Below are 20,055 nucleotides of genomic sequence, written 5' to 3' on the forward strand. Positions count from 1 at the left end.
AAGCATACAAATGCTAAGTGTCCATAGGACTAGTTTCTCCTACACTGCCGTTCAAAAGTTTGGGGTCACTTAGAAATTTCCATTCCACTCCATTATAGACAGAATTACATTGTTTTTTTTTTTTTATCAGGGCAGCAGTTTTCAGATTACATTATGTGCTTACATAATTGCAAAATGGTTCTCCAATGTTTTCTGCAGTTAGCCTTTTGAAATGATATCAAATTAGTAAACAGAATATGCCTTTGGAACATTGGATGAATGGTTGCTGATAATGGGCAATGTAGATATGCATTAAAAATCAGCCATTTCTTTTTACAACAGTCATTTACAACATTAATGATGAAAACAAGGACATAACTGACCCTAAACCTTTGAACGGTAGTACACGGTAGGCTTGTTCTGACACTCTCTTACCAGAAATCTTTCATCTGCTAATGAAAACAGAAAACAGTTAAGCTAATAGCAAAGCATACAAATGCTAAATGTCCATAGGAATAAGACTCTCTAATTAAGTTCTGAATTCTTGAATGAATTCTTGTTATTATTTTTGTATTGAGTGGAGCTGTGCCTACTAGAGAGTTGAGGTGATGGAGCAACATAATGTGGGAGAAGTTACAGAAAAGGATCAGAGATCAGACAGATGTTCCACACAGAGAGGTGTAACATTACAGACACTGAAAAGAAGTAGTAGTATATTTAATGACAATGGGGTAGAGATACACAGAGAGAGAGAGAGACTAAGGGTGCACTCACAGACTCTAATGCTGGCTTACGTGCTCAAAACCTATAAATGACTGAAGACACTTGAAAAAAACAAACAGAGGAAGAGAGAGAGAGAAGATGGAGGATGTTCACACACTCCCCAGAAGAGAGGGGTCTGCTCATCAGAGAGAGGAGCTGGAGTGCCTTCACACACTTCCACAACATGAGTGATGATGACTCACCTGCTCTATGACTCAGCTTTGCTATGTCTGATGAGACACAAAGGGGCTCTTAATTGCTGTCCATGCACTAATAATTAAATGGAAAACAGTTATTAGCAGTCTGTTTAGAAATACTAAATTTATCTTGTTTAATAGGGATCTGTGCACATCAAAATGCTTCAAAGATTGTCCCTGAAAATCTAATTAGAAATGTATTTTAAATAAGCTGAATCACTGCATATTTTTAGAAATTCAACCAGATTTCTCACGTTGTGCATTTAATGGTTCAATTCCATTATACGTGAATATTGAGCCCTGAAGTGAGTTGAAACGAATGGGGAGGCTGGAGGGATATCTTCCCAAGCGTGGTGCTAATTTGGCTTAAAGTTGTCAAAACCAGACATGAACTCAAAGGTCTGAACCCAGCATGGGGCTGGGTAGAGCTTGAAACTTCTCCCCTCGCTGCCAAATTGAGGGCTGCCTGAGCGAATGCGGCAGATATTCTTTCCGAATACCTGCCTGCCAAATGAAACATTATCTTATACTGGTGTGCGCTATGCCAAGCAAGTGTGCCAGAGCATGTATTCAAATATATATGTATATAAATATATGTATAAAAATATATGTATAAAAAGTAGGGCTTTCTTGGGGAATGAGCCCTCAAAAAAGCAGAATCTCAGATTTATTTGGCACAGCTGCTTCTAAAAACAACAGCTCACTGCCCATAGAACATATATATCTTTCAGTGTGAGAGCAGTGTGTGTGAGGGAAATAACTCTGTTGTCCCATCAGCGGACTCGCAGAAACACATCACCCTCACATTTCAAACATGATTTGGGTAAACAATGGTTGTTGTTGTTGTTTTTAAAATTTAGCTGTTGTTGAAGTGGAGGCTTGTGGCTTTGTTGTGCTGACATGGTGTATATCAGAGAGGGGATATTTTTGTCCACCCATCTGTTCTTTGCTGTCCTGTAGTCTTACTTTCCAGTGTCCTTGCTGTGTCTGGGGATGTGTTCTACATACTGCTTATGGTATCCTACTTGCCAAAATGGTTCGTTTACAAATCCTCAGCCCCTCGGTAATACATTCATGACTCATGGCCATTGACGCTTTATTTACTGGAGAAATTATGATCAGACAAAGTATCATTTTGTGTGACAAAAGACGTACATGGACGTGTGCTAATCTCAGGGATGCATAATAAATGTGGTACCTCAGTAGTCCAGGCAGCAGGAAGAAGAGTACTACTGCATGTCTTGTCTAAATGGCTGATGTGCGTTCCACAGGAACTGAACTGATGGAGGAAAGCTTGGGCTGCTATATATGGGTCCTTGCCCTGGATAAAAGCAGGTCTAGGTTGGATTGCGGGCAGTGCTTAACGTAACCAGGGCTTGAGAGAGAGAGAGAGAGAGAGAGAGAGACACTGGAAAATGAAGTTTTCCAGTAAACCCTGATCTTTTAAACAATCACCAATAGGATTTGCTGCCAAAAGTAATCAGATTCAGTACATGAACCATTAAAACCATCATCAGTGCCCTGTATGCCTGGATATACCGTAAAGATGCCGTGGTGTCATATTCATGTCCTTAATGTGAATATCTGTAATATCATAGATGTTAATTAAATGGGCAAATGAAGTAAAGTCAGTAAAAATGATATTCAAATGTGTGTCACAATGTGATGTTCCTATGATTCATGCAGAACGTACTGTTTGTTCACATGTTAGTGCTGTCCATACATTATGAAGCACATACATAAATCATAGAGCTGAGTTCATAGAGGAGACAGAATGAAGTTGTTTGTGAAGCAATACTGCCATCTAGACATGGGTCAGCTCTTAACTAGCGGGACAGGCACACAACAGCCACCACTATTTACTATAATTGGATGACAGGGTTTTGACAGATAATCATCCTACTAGATTAAATCAGTTGTTATACTGTGAATGACATGTTTACAATTCCAGGAGCAGGTCCATGTCTATTGTTCACACATGACATATAATTTAATACATAATATGCTTTTGAGCATCTCACAAAAGGCACAAGTCAGTTGCCAAGATGGCGCGTCACAGTGTATAAAAATGGCCTCAGATATCGTCAGGATGCCGTCACAAAGTCTGTAGCGTTACTATGTGAAAACAGACCAAAATAGAGGTGCTGATGAGCAACGTGGAGCCTTGCTAACTCGGAGGCTGGACTCTACAGGCTGCCCGGGCGAGCTGCGAGCTCCTCTCTCTGCCGAGACCGGCAGGAGTGTGTGTGGGGGGTTACATATGGCACAGAGTGGCCCGGGCGCAAGCACCATGCCAGCCCTCATCCGGGTCCGGCGAGACGTGTGGTGGCCGGCTCCGTGTGTGTTTTGCACGAGCAGATGGCGGAGGTGGAGAGGCAGGCGGAGGGGAGGAGAGGAGTGGCTCTGCAGCAGCATGGGGGGGGTGTGTGTGTGTGTGTGTGTGTGGGTGTGTGTGTGTGGTGGGGGGTGAAGAACTGAGAAGATAGGTAGGAGGTGGAGGAGAGGAGGTAAGAGGAGCCCTCAGATCAGCGGTGAAGCCTTTAATCAGACACTGCTCAGCTCCCTGCCTCTCAATGGAGCCATTCTCTCTTGCAATCCATCCGCTGAATGACTTCTGTTTGATGCAGCTGCCTGACAACCTGCTCATTCAGGCACTGCCATCTAGTGGTATCTGGAAAATAAACTGGAAACTCAGAGCTACACAAATTGATCAGCTACCCTAAAGCTGGCCTTTTTGCTAAAATTCCTGGCCACAATATTGCTGCAACTATCATATACTGTCACATTGCAATGAGTGTAACAAGGGAAATTAAGACTTGATTGAAATGGCAAGCTGTAACAGTGTAGGCCTAAGTCCCTTTTTTTTCAAGGCCTATAGCATGTTGTATGTTTACATAAAAGAAAAGCATTGACATGTTCTGGGAATTCCTTCCATGAACAGAACTGTGATGCAGAAGTGAACAGAACCCCCTGTGATGTAGAGAAGAAAAGAACCACCAGCTGAAGAATGTAGCCTATTAAGATGAAATATGGAAATTCTGCTACCTCAACTTTCGACCAGATACAAACAGTGGTCTGATTCTATTTTTGCGGTGTGTATTGTAATGCTGCAATATGGTCACTCACAGTTAGCAGAAATCAGTATGACTGATTCGATTGAGGAGCAAAAGTTATGTTGCACTCTGTTTACAGTACACTCTGTGAGTGATACAGGGCTAAAAGTGGAGAGGGTGTCATCTTTCGAACTCCGCCTCAATCACTGTGTGTGTGTGTGTGTGTGTGTGTGTGAGACAGAGAGAGAGAGAGAGGGAGAGAGAATGAGATAGAGAAACAAAGTAGGTGTGCTGACAACGACCCACTTACACATTATAATGCGTCCCTGGATGCCCCACTAGAAAGACCAGCTGATCCACTGGGAATGCACCCATTGTCTTTCTGATGTAGGGCTGGGTTCTCTTCCTGAAAGCAAGACCGAGAGGAATATTCAATGCACTACAATTATGTAATGACCTCAATAGTTGCACTCTAATATAAATCCGGTAGACATGCACATAATTATGTTCAGTTCACATATCAGAGGCTAAAACAGAAGCTTCATAGGTTCATTCTGCCTCATAGGTTGTAGCCTCCAGATTGAGGGATGGGTCCATGCAGCGTCTGAATATGTCTGAATACTTTTATTTATAGCCTACTTTTTTGTACAAAATATATGTGTGTGATTCAGTGCTATTAGTAAAGTGGACCATTATGAACAGGGATAAAGTTATTGAATTGTGTATTATCCCAGAACTGGTAGCAGAACAGGAGTTCTAGCGCCCCTATCTTACATCCGGGTGCCGCTCCGGCAAGACTCCGGCTGGCTGGCTGCAGCTCTGCGTTTCCGTGTTGGTTGTGGGAAAAGAGGGGGTTACAGAGAGGGGGTGAGATTGACTAAATCGGCTTGGATTACGCTGTCAATAGCATCTTTTCTATGGATGAGGAGTAGTATCGGATGAAGAACGCACCCGTTGTCAAAGAGGGAAACTTGTTTTTGGGTATATTTTGACATGGAGTGTGCCGTGACAACACCCCCTGACATGTGAGATTTACAGAGCAATATAGCTTGGTAGAAGACTGCGATTGTGTGGCTGTTGCCATCTCGCTTATCCATTTATGGTTGCTCATTTGGTCCAGTACTTGTCGCGATCCTCGTCTGTATTGGGGGAAAAATGAAGAAGTTTAATATCAGAAAGGTGCTAGATGGTTTGACGAACGTGTCATCCTCCTCCTCCGCATCACCTCAACCGGGAAACAGGGAAAATGACACAATTCAGGAGAACCTGCAGTCGGAGCATTTCCAGCTCTGCAAGGTGGGTTCTTATCACGCGGGGGGTCGCAGGGGTTGACCACGAGCAAATGGCACCCCAGCGGCCCAATATCACACTTTGGAGACCGAGTGTTCCGATGTATCCGATCCATGCAGTTAGAATAAAATTGATACACACGTAGCAATCGCGCAAATGACGTCTCCGCCACATACATTAATTTCGTTTTGTGTGGATAGGCAGGTTGGTCCCAGTGACCAAGAGGGTGTGAAATCAGTCAGATAAGAGGCTTATTCTGTGTTTCCCAATGTGTTGGTAAGAATTAGCAAAATACATAGCTAGCTACCTACTGTCATAGTAGCCTATGCCATAGACTTGGCTGGCAAGTCGCGTTGACTAACGTTAGCAAATACGAAAAGTGACTTGATAGAAATGTTGCGTATTCATTCAACGGCATTAGCAGATGTTGGCTAATTTGGTTGTCATTGGATGGGACTTGCAACATTGGCTACTGTAAAAAGTATTTTATAGTAAATCTGTATTATGGTTCATAATTTCTATGCAAATTTAAGTTAGCTAGTCAGGCTAACGTCACTCACATCAGTTGCTTATATTGCATCAGAGGGCAGGATTGTGTTAATGCTATTCCGCTAAATAGCTAACTAGCTAGCAGCAGTGAAATCTTATTAAACCAGCTTCCCAGGCAGACCTAAGGTGACGGGGAGTCCCATTTCCATTCGGCTGAAGTGACTTGTCATCATATACTCAAAGCTACCTTGTGAGCTTCTGGACTTCACTCCCATAAGAGCGCTCTTAATTGTTTGTTCCCACAGACCAGATAATGTTGCATTTCCAGTTTGTAAAGGTGTAAAATGCTACAGGTTATTACGGGCCCTCTAATGCAAAGCTAGTTTATATGGTGTACAGCGGATGAGGGTTTGCTATTTAACCGCAAAAACAAGACATTCGTGTTGTCATGCGACAGCCTACGCAAGTGCTTGTAAGGTTTACATAGGCAGTCTGTTAAATGCTCCCATAATGATGACAGTCATTTGCAGCATAATAATTCTCTAAGGACGCACATTATCGGAGTAATTGCAATTGCCAGACTCTCTGTTCAATGTCAGAACAAATCAGCATTGTCTTCTATCAGTGTCATCAATCTCAAGAACTAACTTTGCCCTTTTATGTATGGAATAAAGTTAATTAAGTATCCAGATATCATTTAGTCCATGGCATTGATAGTTCTTCAGACTAAAGATGTTTCCTGGACAAGAATATCCAAAAAGACATGAATTGTCAGTCCTGTGTAGGCTACTAATACACTAAACATGATGTTTGTTATGCATTCAAGGAAACTTTTCTGTTGTTCATGCTGTTTTGGGTTTACATCTCTGTATTTTCAAAGCCTGTTTATCTACTATTTACTTTTTTATTTTATTCTATTTTTTAAGCCAACCTTGGTGACCTAGAATGTATTCAGTCTTTCTTTTTTCTGCTTTGTATATGTGTGATAGTTCTGTTGAATTGCCTTATTTTGCCTTGCAGACTGTGCGCCATGGCTTCCCCTATCAACCCTCAGCAATGGCTTTTGACGCTGTACAGAAAATCCTCGCCATAGGGACTCAGAGTGGAGCTTTGAGGTTGTATCCTTTTCTCAAAAAATAAACCATAAACAGTCTGTCTAACACAAGGTATGCATAATATTAACTGTTGTTTGAATATTCTCTTTGTCTATTGTCATAACCACCACACAAACGAGTTGTTGTAGTTGTGATGAAATGTCTGTTTCCACGTGACTTTGTGATGCAGTTAGACACAATGGTTTCTCACATTTCCACCTTCTGACGTGCAGATGCTTGTATTACGCAGTGGATTCCTGAAAGCAACAATGATGCGACACTGGAGGTTGACAAAGTGATTGATGGTACCACAGGGGCTGACCTCAGGGGACTCCTGCGCTGCTACACTGCTACTGTTGTAGCCTGCAAAGTCCAGAGCCTAGCCTCAAAGCTAACCCTGAATGTAGATGATTCAGGGAGCGCTGTCTGGTGCTGTATCCTCTGGCTAATCTATGGGTGCCACCACCCTTGGTAGTGTCTCTGAGGTTAGGCACACTGGAGAACATGAGAACATGTCTCTGTAGGAAATCTACCTCTAAAGCCCAGAGGAGCACACGCATTTTCAAATGTACACACAGTCACTGGGCCACGGCCAATCAGAGGGGAGGTCCCACCCTTCACTATCTGTGATTTCTTTAAACCACGATATTGGCCAAATATGTGTCTGTTATTGAACCAAAGGTAGAGTTTCAATGCGGACACTTTTTCCTCTCTTGAATAGCTGGTCGCACCGGTGCGACCTCCGATTTTTTTTTTAGTCGCACTTTTGAAAAATGAGGTCGCATATGCGACCAAATTGATCGCACTCTAGAGCCCTGCTCTGAGAGGCAGCCCTCTTGGGAGCTTGCGGCAGGGCAGGGGATGACTGATGGGAGCGGGCTGAAGGGAATAAACCCCTGATCTTGTGAGAATCTGAACGCGCTCTGCCACTCAGGCCTGTGAGAATCACCAAAGACCAGCACTCCGTGTTATTGGCATGCACATTATATTGACTTGGGAGTCTGCTGCTCGGCCATCAGATAGATGTCACAACAGCAGTGGTAACCGATACGATGCGTCAGTGTGTTGCCTCAGCCATGTGCAGGTGGAGCAGTTCTGCACATGTGTCTGTGTTTGTAGTGATGCTTAATGGTGGGTGTCTGCATTGTAGAAAAGTTGAGATTGTTAGATGTCAATTCTGGGGACTGAAACCCCTTAAGCTATGCTCACAAATTGGCACCAGTCAGCATGTATCTTGGGCTGTGTGTGTGTGTTTGGGGGGTGGGGAACTGGAAGGTGTTGATGAGGTGGCCCCCTCTGTGCTCAGTCTGCGGTGAAGGTATCCAGCTAAGAAAGACTATCGATAACCTGGTTCTGCTGTGTGCCGGTTGGACCACTATTGCTCAAGGTGATTGGTCCTTTTATCTAAGGACAGACATTAATGGACTTCATTGGGCTGAGCCTTTTGAGAAACACTTTCACCAATATTGCTTGTTTAGCGGTAGAACTGTTTAATCTTTTGTTCTATAGTCCCAAGGGTTAGATGTCTTTTTGATGTGTCTTTATCATGATGCATGAGAGAGGTGGTTATTATGGTCCGCCACTGGTTTGACCCTGACATTTTATCCTTTAGTCAGTATTGATTGTTTGTTAAGCTGCACCTTTACTCCTGTAATATAAGTTCACAGGGACTGATGATGAGAAGCCTCCCTGTTTTTTTCTTCTTCTTCTGTGTTTCTCACAGTGATTATACCCAGTCCTGATCCTTTGCAAGCTGACAGGGAAACATTTAACCTCCATTGGTGCCAGTCTGAGGTTAAAAAGATGACCATTTTGTTTTTTGTTCAACCTCTTCTCTCTTACCTAAGCTGAATCCTAGAAATGAGTGGTTTTGCAGTACTGTGATGATCGTCGCTGGCTGGAGTCTCTCTATTTATTTACTAATTTGGGATCATTTGAAAACTGTTGATGGGTGTCATCCTGACTTGCAGCCGTGAATGCAGCTGTTTTCCTTGTGACTCTGATAGCACCTTCTTGAACACATGGCCCTGGACTCATTTAAACCGGTTTGGCTATTTATTATGTTGCCTGCTGCTAATATGCAACTTCTGTTGGTGTTCACCTGAGCAGAATGCTAGAGGAACCTTCCCTGGGTGGTGTGAATTATTGCGCCACAAAGCCACAAGGTTTACCACATGAAGTGTTTCCTCTTTTCTCTGCAGTCACCCGCTGAGTTCTTCTTTGTGTGTGTGTGTGTGTGTGTGTGTGAGAGAGAGAGAGAGTCTGGAGTCTGTATTTCGTGGCTTCGCTGGAAAGCTCGGTGCTGTCAGTGCCTCGGACAGGCTAGCTAATGCTATCACAGGGTTAGTGTGCATGTGACTGCCTCTTTCCTGTCCCAGGACATTCCACAGGCACTGGGGCTGGCAAACCTGGCTCGTTAGAATCTCGTGATCAAGGGGCACTGAACCTGACTTTTGCTCCTATTTGCTACTCGCTGGCTCTTTTCATTTTCCCCTTGTTATTTTTTTCTCTTTTTCATTTTTTCTGCCTTGCGTGTTTCTTACTTTGGCTGTGTGTGTGTGTGTGTGTGTGTGTGTGTGTGTGTGTGTGTGTGTAGGCTCCAGGGCTCAGTAGTTTTACTCTGCAATTGAAGACAATTAAGCTGCCTGTCAAAGTCCCACTAAGTTTGTGTGTGTCTTAGGCTAAGGCTGAGGGTGCTTCTGCTGGAGTCTGGGTAGCTAGCTGGGTGACTTTAAGATGGCCATCTGAAGTTTAGTTGTAGAACGAGGAAGTTCCACCCAGTCTTGATAGCAAAGAGGAAATGAACGTCGTTATTATATCTCATCAAGTTACCACATGTCAAAAGGAAATGGTGCAATGTTGCATTGCGTATGCACAGACAGACACAAATGCCTTCACAGCCAGTGAATTTTCTGGTGATGATTGGATGAAAACGGTTTGCTTTTACACAAAGTACAGTTATTTATGTCTCCAAGTCATTTTTATTGAGTGGTTTTGAGTGAGATTGATTAGCCTGGTACAAAGAGTATTACAGACTAAACCTTTATGAAGCTGTGTAGAACACAATATAAAATAGTAGAAGTAATTGATTATTCATATTGCTTGAATTGTCAAAGTAGTATCTGTTCCATGTAGGGCTTTTTGTAAAACGATTGGCCTAGGTTTACCTCTGTAGCACGTCTTCATTGTTAGCATCCCAGTGAACAGATGTTTATCAGACCACTGTGAATTCAGACCTGCACGATCATAATCTGTTCTAGTTAAGTGGGTAATATAGTCATCATCAGGTTCTTATTATGTGTACAGAGGTAAATACACATAAGCATGTCACAGTGCAACCTGATGAGTAACGCTATCCACCCCCATAGCTGCCACTTCAGCGTTAATCCGAGAGAGCAGAGCGTCCTAAGTATGACACCTTTGTGCTCTCCTACATGGGATTTTATTAATAGACGTCAAGTGTTTGTGCATGAATATCGACAGCAGACAGCTGACAGACTGTCTCCTTTCTTTCTTTCTTTCTTTTGTATTTTTCTGTGCAAGACTTCATCTGTACAGGTGGTGTGTTTGTGTGAGTGTGAGTGCATGTCTTTGTGTGTGATCCATGTTCCATGCTTTTGCCACGTGTCTGTATGTTTTTTTTTCTCATGTGATTGGAGTTCTGACTCCACTCCAGGTTAAGAAGGAAGCATACACACACACACACACACACACACACACACACACACACACACACACACAGAGACTCGCTCACGCTCTCAGCTCAGTGTTTGTGAAAAGTCAAACCTGTCTGGTCGCCAGGACCAGCGTGCACTTCAGAGGAAGTTTTCAGAAAATACGAGCGAGTATGCAGAAGTGCATTCCTTTTTTGCCGTCTCCTGTTTCAGAAGACTGGGAAGAGTTCCCTCCCACTTCCTTGTCTGTGTGGTTGTTCCTGCTGAGTGGCTCCCGTAGAAGACATTCCAGTCGGCTAGTGCCTCGGGAGAGCCTTGACCCTAGCAGCACTTCTAAACAAGTTCAGAGGGTGGAAAGCCAAGCTGCCGCCATAGAGCATGCTGTGTCAGTCACCATGCAGTTTGTTTTTTCTCTCTCTCTCTCTCTCTCTCTCTCTCTCTCTCTCTCTCTTTCTCTCCCCCCCTTCCCTTTGTTTATCTCTCCTTCCGTCTGACTCACACACACACACACACACACACATACACACACACACACACACACACACACACACACATTTCTCCTGTGTGCAAGGCCAGCTCATAGGCTCTGTCAGCAGCCCTCTCTCTCTCTCCCTCTCGCTGTGAGTAGACAGTATCAGTGGTGCAGCTGTCTGTAGCTGTAACCGTGGCAGTAGGACGTACTGTAACCTCCCGGGTGTCAGGCTTGTGCAACGGGGTTCTCCGGCTGGATGACAGACGTGTTTCTCAAACTCATTCTCTCTCTCTCTCTCTCTCTCTCCATCCCTCTCTCTGTGCATCTTTTCTCTCACTTCCTGTCTCACTCTCTCACTTACTCAGTCACTATTTCACACCTTTAATCCCATTCTAGTTGAGAGGTCCTGCCATATGACAGGCATATATCTCTCTATCACAAAGCCTTTGAGGCAATTTCCTTTCTCTCGCTCTCTCTACTCACACTCACACACACACACACACACACACACACACACACACACACACACACACACACACACACACACATACACACACACATACACACACATCCCCCTCCTCCTCTCCTCTTCCATTGCTGACAGCCTCTTCTCTGACCTCATGCTCTGCTGAGTAGTGTGTATGCTCTGCTTGAGCGCTGGGGGCCATATGTAGCCCAGAGCCCCCGGCCTGTGTGTGTGTGTGTGTGCGTGTGTGTGTGTGTGTGTGTGTGTGTGTGTGTGTGTGTGTGTGTGTGTGTGTGTGTGTGTGTGTGTGTGTGTGTGTGTGTGTGTGTGTGTGTGTGGAGCGAGTGTGAGTCACCCTCTCTGGAGAGAGCAGCCTGCAAGATCACTATGCCACATCAGCGCCCAACCCAGCCCACCCCACCCCGTCTGCCTGCTTGCCACGGGGTCCTCTGCACCATGTCAGATGGCCTGCAGTGCTCCCTCTCTCTCTCTCTCTGTGTGTGTGTGCGTGTGTGTGTGTGTGCGTGTGTGTGACAGAGACTAGGTTGTGATCACATGTGGTGGCGTGCTGTGCGATGCAGTGTTGCGTGCCATCTGCACAGAGACACCTTGTAGAGTAGCGTGTGACATTGGCTAGTGCAGCCTTGGTAGCCTCCTTGTGGAGAAGAGACTATCTTGCCCACATTATTCAGTGTCCCATTATATACAGCAGCTCCAATCAGGCCTGAGGGTGTACTTCAGTTTATAACAGGCAAGGTTGGGTTGAGCTTGCTACAATTTTGACATAAGATAGCTGAAGTAATTGATGTTGTATACATTAAGTAATGTTTGTAATCTATATAGTTATACAATGATCATATCGTACACTTAAGGATATTGAATTATGTCGGCAGCATTGTGTTTTGTGTATTGAATTTTTCAAGACGCTGTTACGCTGTGCATTATGTGGGTTAGCCTGTGCTTTATAATTGTATGCCATTTTGGATGCTTTGGAAGGCTGTCTAGTGTAGGAGGCACATGTCAGGAGAATAGTTCACTGCTTGACGTGGACGGTCAAATGTAGCTTGTCTCTCTTTTTCACTTTTTTGGACAGAATATTATTGAGGGTCAGGAGATGGGGTTCTGAGCTGAAGGCAGTCCTGCTGCTTATGCAGTCTGCTCATCCACAATCCTCCATTACACACACACACACACACACACACACACACACACACACACACACACACTCACTCACTCACTCACTCTCACTCTCACACTCTCTTGATGTCTCTCTCTCTCTCACACACACACACACACACACACACACACACACACACACACTCACTCTTACACTCTCTCTTGATGTCTCTCTCTCTCACACACACACACACACACACACACACACACACACACACACACACACATACACACACACACACACACTCTCTCTTCTGATGTCTCTCTTTCTCTCTCTCATACACCCACACCCACACACACACACACACACACTCTCTTCTGATGTCTCTCTTTCTCTCTCTCATACACCCACACACCCACACACACACACACTCTCTTCTGATGTCTCTCTTTCTCTCTCTCATACACCCACACCCACACACACACACTTTTCTGCCCTCTCCCATCTCTGTCTTGTCAACCACTGTCAAGAGTGGAGACAAGAGAGAGAGAGAGAGAGAGAGAGAGAGAGATAATCGTGTGATTCTAGCATTTCCTGTTGAAGAGCCACAGCTCAGCATGTTGAACACATGAGTAAGACTTGCGTGCGTCGTTCATTAGATTGTCGTTAGCCACACCCCTGCTGGACTTAGGGCAGTGTGTGCTGGGTAACTCCACCCGAGTGCTAACCTTTTTAACAGGTAAACAGTCCGTTGATGTGGTCATGTAGTTGAGCAGTCTCCCTAATCCTCTGTGGTCTACTGAACCTTTTGTTTAACTCTCTCTTTGCCTGGATAATCCTCATGTTTGAAGACAATGTGTTTGCTACTCTATTCTTGTACAAACATCCATTGTGTAAATTGTGCAACCTCCTTACGCCTCTCTAGACCTCTTTCGTGGGGCGTCACACACGGTGGAATGCTATTCGTGTATGACCATTTGGTAGTTTGTCAGTGTGTTGTGTGTGTTTCAGAGAGGGCGTGGCTGGCTCTAATCACATTAGTCTTCATTAGCGTGGGCGTCAGAGCAGGCAACGTGCCTTTCTGACGGTCAGGTATCTGTCAATGGGAATCTTATCTGTAACAACAGCATGAAGACCATTCACAAGTCATGGCACACTGCGGCTTTAGTGGTGAAGCGAGAAGGCTTATTATTTTAGATTGGGGTCCGAGAGATGTGTGTTTTTAAGTGCTCTCTAGCAAGACTGGTTTTGGCCCTCTGTTCTTATTTTTGGCTGAAGCTTTATGCCCTCTGTCTGCACTTAGCGACACATTCTTTCTCGCCACATACCACGTTAATTGGTTCAGGTGGTAACATAAAAAAACCGAATTGTGTCCTGATCCAGGCATTTTAAATTCAGTTTTTGACTGTCAGTTCTGACGAAGTCACCACCACACAAAATCACAAGTCCTGTGTCCAGGCAGCGCTCTATGCTCTCTGGCTATGTAATAATGATATGATTTATTTTCAAAGTTGTTTATGGAACCCTGAGTTGAGCTCTCAGTCGTTGATATGTTTCAATAGTTAACCTTTTGACGAGCCTCCGTGCTGTGGCCTAAAACAGACTCCCCCTGCTGGTGGTGTCTGTAGTGGCAGTGAGAAGCAGTGGAGGTTTGGGTATGCATGCAGAGGAAACTATTTCCTGTTGCTCTTTTTAAACCCCGTCTGTAGGAAATGCACACTCTAATGGCTGTAGTTGACAGACCCAAGGCCCTTGCACCATTTCCTCTCCACTCTGTCCACCCTCCCAAACTCTGCACCTACCCCACCCTTCTGTCATTCTGTTGCCCAGTGAGGAGGATGACTGTTGGAGTACAGATGCATGTTTGCGTGTAGAGCCACTCGTGTTGTACTCACCCGCCCATTTGGTGAATCTAGAATTTGACAGCTTGTTGTTGCATGTCAACATGGTGATTGCTGGAGATGATGGAGGAAGTTTCCCCCAATGCACAAGTACATAGCATAAGCAGAGGTTGGTGGCTTTGGTGCATGTCTAAATCGAATGTAGTACATAACAAGGAGAGGGAGCATCTAATGTGGGGTACCAGTCTCTTTAGAACTCGGGTGTTAGTGAGTGTGTTGCTGTGTGTTGTTCCTTGACCATACTGCTTGCAGGTTTGGGCGAGCAGGTGTGGAGTGTTACTGCCAACATGAGAGCGGCTCTGCCGTCATCGCGCTACAGTTCCTCATCAACGAGGTCAGTCTGCCAGGAGTCTGCTTCCCCTCTCCACCTCCCTCCCTCCCCCCACACACCCTCCCTTTCCTGTCCTGATAGCACCTCTTGTGACCTCCACAAAAATTACTTCTTCTCCCAGACCTCCTCCTCTGTTCTCTCTTCTTTTCCTCTCCTCTCTTCTCTACATTTCTCTTCTCTTCTCTTCTTTTTTCCTTTGTTTTCCACACATGTCGATTTCTCTGTCTTCACCTCCCTATTCATATTCTCTCTCTCTCTCTCTCTCTCTCTCTCTCTATCCCTCTTTCCTCCACATTTCTCTTCGGTCCTCTCTTTTGACCTCTCTCGGCCTCTCTTCCTCTCTCTCTCCCCTCCCCTCTCCTCTGCTCTCCTCTCGGGCCCCCATGACTCACTCTTGGATGAGGCTCTTCTCTGGTTAATGGCTGTCTGAGGACAGTTAAGGGATTACTGCATTAATGAAAGTCTGCAGCCCTGCAGGAGCTGTTTTAATGGATGTTTGCACATTCAGCAAAGCCTCCCAAGCCCCTACTAGTCTCTTCCCTAATCTCAAGCCCTGGTGCATCCTGGGAGATGTTTGTATGTGTGGTTACTGTGCGTGGTGCGAGAGTGACTGACCTGTGCTTGCTGTCCTAGGGGGCGCTGGTGAGCGCGCTGGCCGACGACAGTATCCACTTATGGAACCTGAGGCAGAAGCTGCCGGCGGTGCTACACTCGCTCAAGTTCAACAGGGAAAGGTAACTGACTGATCCTGCATAGAGGTCACAGAAATGTCAGTGTGGTTCTGTAAAGGTCAAACTGGTTGCCATTGGGTGACCTTTGATCTCTTACCAGTCAACTCTTACTGTATCAGTGTTCTTATCAGTACCATTGTCTGTAAATGTACAGTATCAGCATCTAAGCAATTATACAGGTATAGGGATAGGGGTACATGGACAAAGTGTAAAGAACTTTTTTTTTTTTGTCTGAGTACAAAATATCAAGTTCTGAGTGTCTCAACATAGGCAACAAACTTACAGACATACAATACATCAGGGCACATATATAAAGTGGACTGCATAGAAACTTCAAGTATGGTATGCAACATGAGGGGACTGTGTTGAATTAGTGTATGTGCATGTGGTTGTGGCTGTGAGAGAGGTGTGTGTGTGTGTGTGTGTGTGTGTGTGTGTGTGTGTGTGTGTGTGTGTCATATGTACATGCATACAGAAACCATTCAGTGTCTCTCAGCTGGTAACAGGCAAGGACATATTGGGCAGCAGTAATACAGCTGTCTGTGTCTTCTCCCAATAAGTACAGTATTTTATTCGGGTTTGGTAGATCATAGAAATCAGGGATTTTTTCATTTTCATTTTTGGAAAGTATTTATTGCGAATTGATAAATTGAAAATTTATTGAAAAAGTGTAATTCAGTTTCAACAACATCATCTCTGCACTGCTGGCATAGACGCTCGTCTTTTGGAAGCCTTGTCTTTTTATGTCTTCCTGTTTCTATGGCTAAACGGTGTTCACTGAGTCTGTATTTCATTGGTGTGCTTCTCAAATTTGTTTCTTTTATTTTTGTTAGGTAATGTGCAAGTGTATATTTCCTGATTAGGGTCAAATAGCATTGCATTTTGCTTTGGGATTGTGTTTTAGATTGCCAATATTAGTCATAAATGTCTTTTAGGTTTTCTGGGGTTTGGTTAATCCAAACATTTCTCTCTCTCTCTCTCTCTCTCTCTCTCTCTCTCTCTCTCTCTCTCTCGCCTTACAGGATCACGTTTCTCCACCTGCCCTTCCAGAGCAAGTGGCTCTACGTGGGCACGGAACGGGGGAACATCCACATGGTGAACGTGGAGTCCTTCACTCTCTCAGGCTACGTCATCATGTGGAATAAAGCCATTGAACTGTGAGTGCCTCGCTCGCATCCACACTCCCCTACGCGGCCCATGAATATTTCACACTCTTCCTCCCACTCTCCCTCATTTTTTTCGACGTGCTCACGTGATTTTTATGCCGCTGGTAGGTCAAGTGGAACAGATGTTGACCAACAAGTTTAAAGTCGTTTTTTTTTCGTGTGGGGCCAGATTTAAATCTGACCTTGGGCAAGGTGAATGGTGTTAAGTGGCTCGGTGCATGCACCGTAGCTAAATGTTTATGTGACACTTTCCAATCACCTAAAGTAGAGAGCTGATGGTTTCGAGTAATCTCACTCGGGCAGGAAGAGGATGCTGGGGCTGTGGGCAGCTCTGTCGGGGTGGACGACAGGGCGGGCAGGCAGGCGGGGGGTGGCGTGGGGGGGGGGGTGTTGGACAGACACATTTATGGCCTGAGAGCCAGACTGCTGGAGCGGAGGAGGAGAGAGGGGGGTCCCTGGGAGGAATGGTGGCAAGATGGATGGATGGGGAGATTTGCTGTCCTCTCAAGACTTCGCTCCAGCGCTCTCTTTTTCTCTCTATCTCTCTTTCTGTCCCCATCTCTCCATTGCACTCTCTCTATCTTTCTGTCCCTCCCATTCTATTTCTGCCCCTCTCTCTCTCTCTCTCTCTCTCTCTCTCTCTCTCTCCCCCCTCTCTCCCCATTAATATCCTCTACCTCTCTGTCCCTCTCTCTCTCTTTCTCTCTGTGCCTCTCACTTTCTCTCTTTCGTTCTCTGTACCTCTATGTCCCTCTTTCTCTCTCTATCTCTCTGGAGCTGGGTCTCCCTACCAGCCCAGAGGGAGAGCCGTGCGTGTCTCCTGCGTCCTCCTCAGCTTGTCCTCACCCTTGGTGCTGGACAGTCCAGAGACCCGCTCCACCCCAGCAGGGGTTCCAGCAGCGAGGCTGCCGGGCAGCGCGAGCCGAGCCGAGCCGAGCCCTGGCGCCGTTACATCACGCGCTGCAGTGACACAGCACATTCCGCCGGCCATCCCCGTGCCACTCCTCTGCCTGGACTCCTGTTTCCATGGCAACAGCAGCTACGGGGGAGGCAGGGAGGAGTGGGGATGGGAGGGGGGGGCTCATAGTCCTCTGAAGGAACTGCTACAAGCCGAGGAGCTTCTGTTTACACTTCAGTGTCAGCGATAGCAGCTCAGTCCTGTGTTTATCACAGGATAGGAACACTAGCCCAGTCCTGTAGCCATGGCATCCACTGCTGCAGGGAGGCAGAGCTACCACACTCTAGTCTAGTCTGAACTGTGACTCAGCAGCACTGACACACTCCTGCTCTCATCCCCTCTCAGGTCCTCTAAGACACACCCCGGCCCAGTGGTACACATCAGCGACAACCCTATGGACGAGGGCAAGGTAGTCACACATGTACACACACACACACACACACGTACACAAACACACACACACACATGGTATAGCACATACATGCTCATATATACAGACATGCATGCATGCATGCTTGGTTTATCTGTACTGTAAACATGAATGAAGTCTTACCCACACTTTTCTTCATACACAAACACAGATGCAGCATATGTACTGGATTTTGGATTGCTGCATGGTTGCAGCTACTCCACTGTGAGTTTGCCTTGATATAGCGTTCACTCTTTTGCAGCTGCTGATTGGCTTTGAGTGTGGCATTGTTGTGTTGTGGGATCTGAGGACCAAGAAAGCAGACTACCGCTACACCTACGACGAGGTGAGAGACCGCGCAAGCTCCACATTCAGTGTGTGTGTGTGTGTGTGTGTCTATGTCTATGTGTCTGTGTCTGTCTGTCTATTTGTGTGTAAGGTGAGCTGTAATGCAATTGATCCAGAAGAAGGTGTGTGTGTTTGTTTTTTTCTCTCTGTGTGTGTGTGTGTGAGAGAGAGAGAGAGTGAAACAGACTGTGGCATTCCTCTGTGTGTGGAAACTGCTGAGTGGGCATGTGCAGGTGGATCTCTGTATCTCAAAGGGCACATCAAAGCACTCACGTAGACTGACTTAGTGTGTGTGTGTGTGTGTGTGTGTGTGTGTGTGTGTTTTGCCTGTGTGTGTTTAATGAGCACTAATTAGCACCTCCTGTGCAGGAGGCATTTGAGAGCTCAGCCCAGGCAACCTCTGCTTGTGAGCTGCTGCAGATGCTCCTGAAGGTGCTGTGCCGTCTACAGAGTTCGACTCCACTTCAGCATCCTCACTGCCACAGCACAAATCACTCCAGTTCACAGTTACCTCACTGTGACAAGACCTGAATGCTTGCTGGTTATAGTTTTGGAGTGTGTGTGTTGGAACAGCTGTTCTATTAATTTCTGTTAATTAAAGCTCTTACCAATTTTTCTTCATCCTTAGGGGTGATCATGCTTAATTGGTAGTAATTATGAGAGATATACAGCACTGCAGATTATTTTTATACCTTTTAGATTTAGCATTTTGAAAATGATGCACTATTTTCTCTATTATGACAGTTCAGTTCAGTTCTGTGTGAGAAAATTTCATTCTGTGTTCAGAAAATTATAATGCAAGCAACAGTGTTCAACTATCTCTAGGAAGGCAACAGGCAGAGATGTAGTGTTTTCTAGGGCATGCCATTTTCAAAGTACCTGCTGGTCAGGTTGTACCCTTTCATAACAAAAAAACAGCCTCTCGCTGTTTAACATATCTGCTCTTGGCAGACTCCTTTTGCGCAGTGAGCTACAGACTTACACATTTTTATTAATGTTGCCTGACAGCCTAGTCAATGCACCCCCGCCCACACCACCCTGCGTGCCTGCTGGGTGCCCCCTGCCCTCTGCCACTGGTGACGGGCGTGTTTGTTGTGCCCGCAGGCCATTCACTCGGTCGCCTGGCACCACGAGGGCAAGCAGTTCATCTGCAGCCACTCAGACGGCACCCTGACCATCTGGAACATCCGCGTGCCTGCCAAACCTGCCCAGATCATCACGCCTCACGGTGAGAAGGCACACACATACATACACACACACACACACGCACACACACAAACACACACACACACACAAACACACAGACACAAACAAAAACATGCATGCGCCTCTGATAGATCTGCCCAATTCATTATGCCTCATTTTGCACAAGCCCGTCCAGCCTGTCTGCATTAAACTTGGAAACAAACCAGATCACGTCTCGCACACATACACACCTGATTTATATTTACATCCAGACATAGTTCTCAGTCACATCCACACACACACTTGGTTAAGCTTAAGGATATCACACCATATCATTCACTCGTTCAATCTCATACACTCACTTGCAAAACATGCATGCTCAACACTCAGTCTCATATAATGCTCTGCTCTACATTGCATTGTACGTTTGGTC

The 20,055-nt window shown here is 45.4% G+C and overlaps 1 protein-coding gene across 11 annotated transcripts in view; it reads left to right on the plus strand.

Annotated features, from left to right (window-relative positions):
• The first annotated feature begins 4,785 nt into the window (after positions 1-4,785).
• The window catches only part of stxbp5b (syntaxin binding protein 5b (tomosyn)), a 35,973-nt gene continuing 20,703 nt past the window's right edge, over positions 4,786-20,055 (plus strand). For 5 of the 11 annotated variants that reach the window (XM_048228435.1, XM_048228436.1, XM_048228433.1 and 2 more), the window contains exons 1-8: positions 4,788-5,287; positions 6,791-6,888; positions 14,747-14,828; positions 15,459-15,559; positions 16,579-16,713; positions 18,026-18,089; positions 18,352-18,435; positions 19,542-19,665. In XM_048228435.1, coding sequence (XP_048084392.1) covers positions 5,147-5,287; positions 6,791-6,888; positions 14,747-14,828; positions 15,459-15,559; positions 16,579-16,713; positions 18,026-18,089; positions 18,352-18,435; positions 19,542-19,665 — 829 coding nt within the window. In that variant the 5' untranslated portion in view covers positions 4,788-5,146. Of the gene's footprint in view, positions 5,288-5,503; positions 5,558-6,790; positions 6,889-14,746; positions 14,829-15,458; positions 15,560-16,578; positions 16,714-18,025; positions 18,090-18,351; positions 18,436-19,541; positions 19,666-20,055 lie in introns of those variants that run through there. The other 6 variants (XM_048228439.1, XM_048228430.1, XM_048228429.1 and 3 more) reach the window with 3 other exon arrangements.

This window comes from Alosa alosa, chromosome 19, assembly GCF_017589495.1.
Source record: "Alosa alosa isolate M-15738 ecotype Scorff River chromosome 19, AALO_Geno_1.1, whole genome shotgun sequence".
In the NCBI taxonomy this organism is placed as follows: domain Eukaryota; kingdom Metazoa; phylum Chordata; class Actinopteri; order Clupeiformes; family Clupeidae; genus Alosa; species Alosa alosa.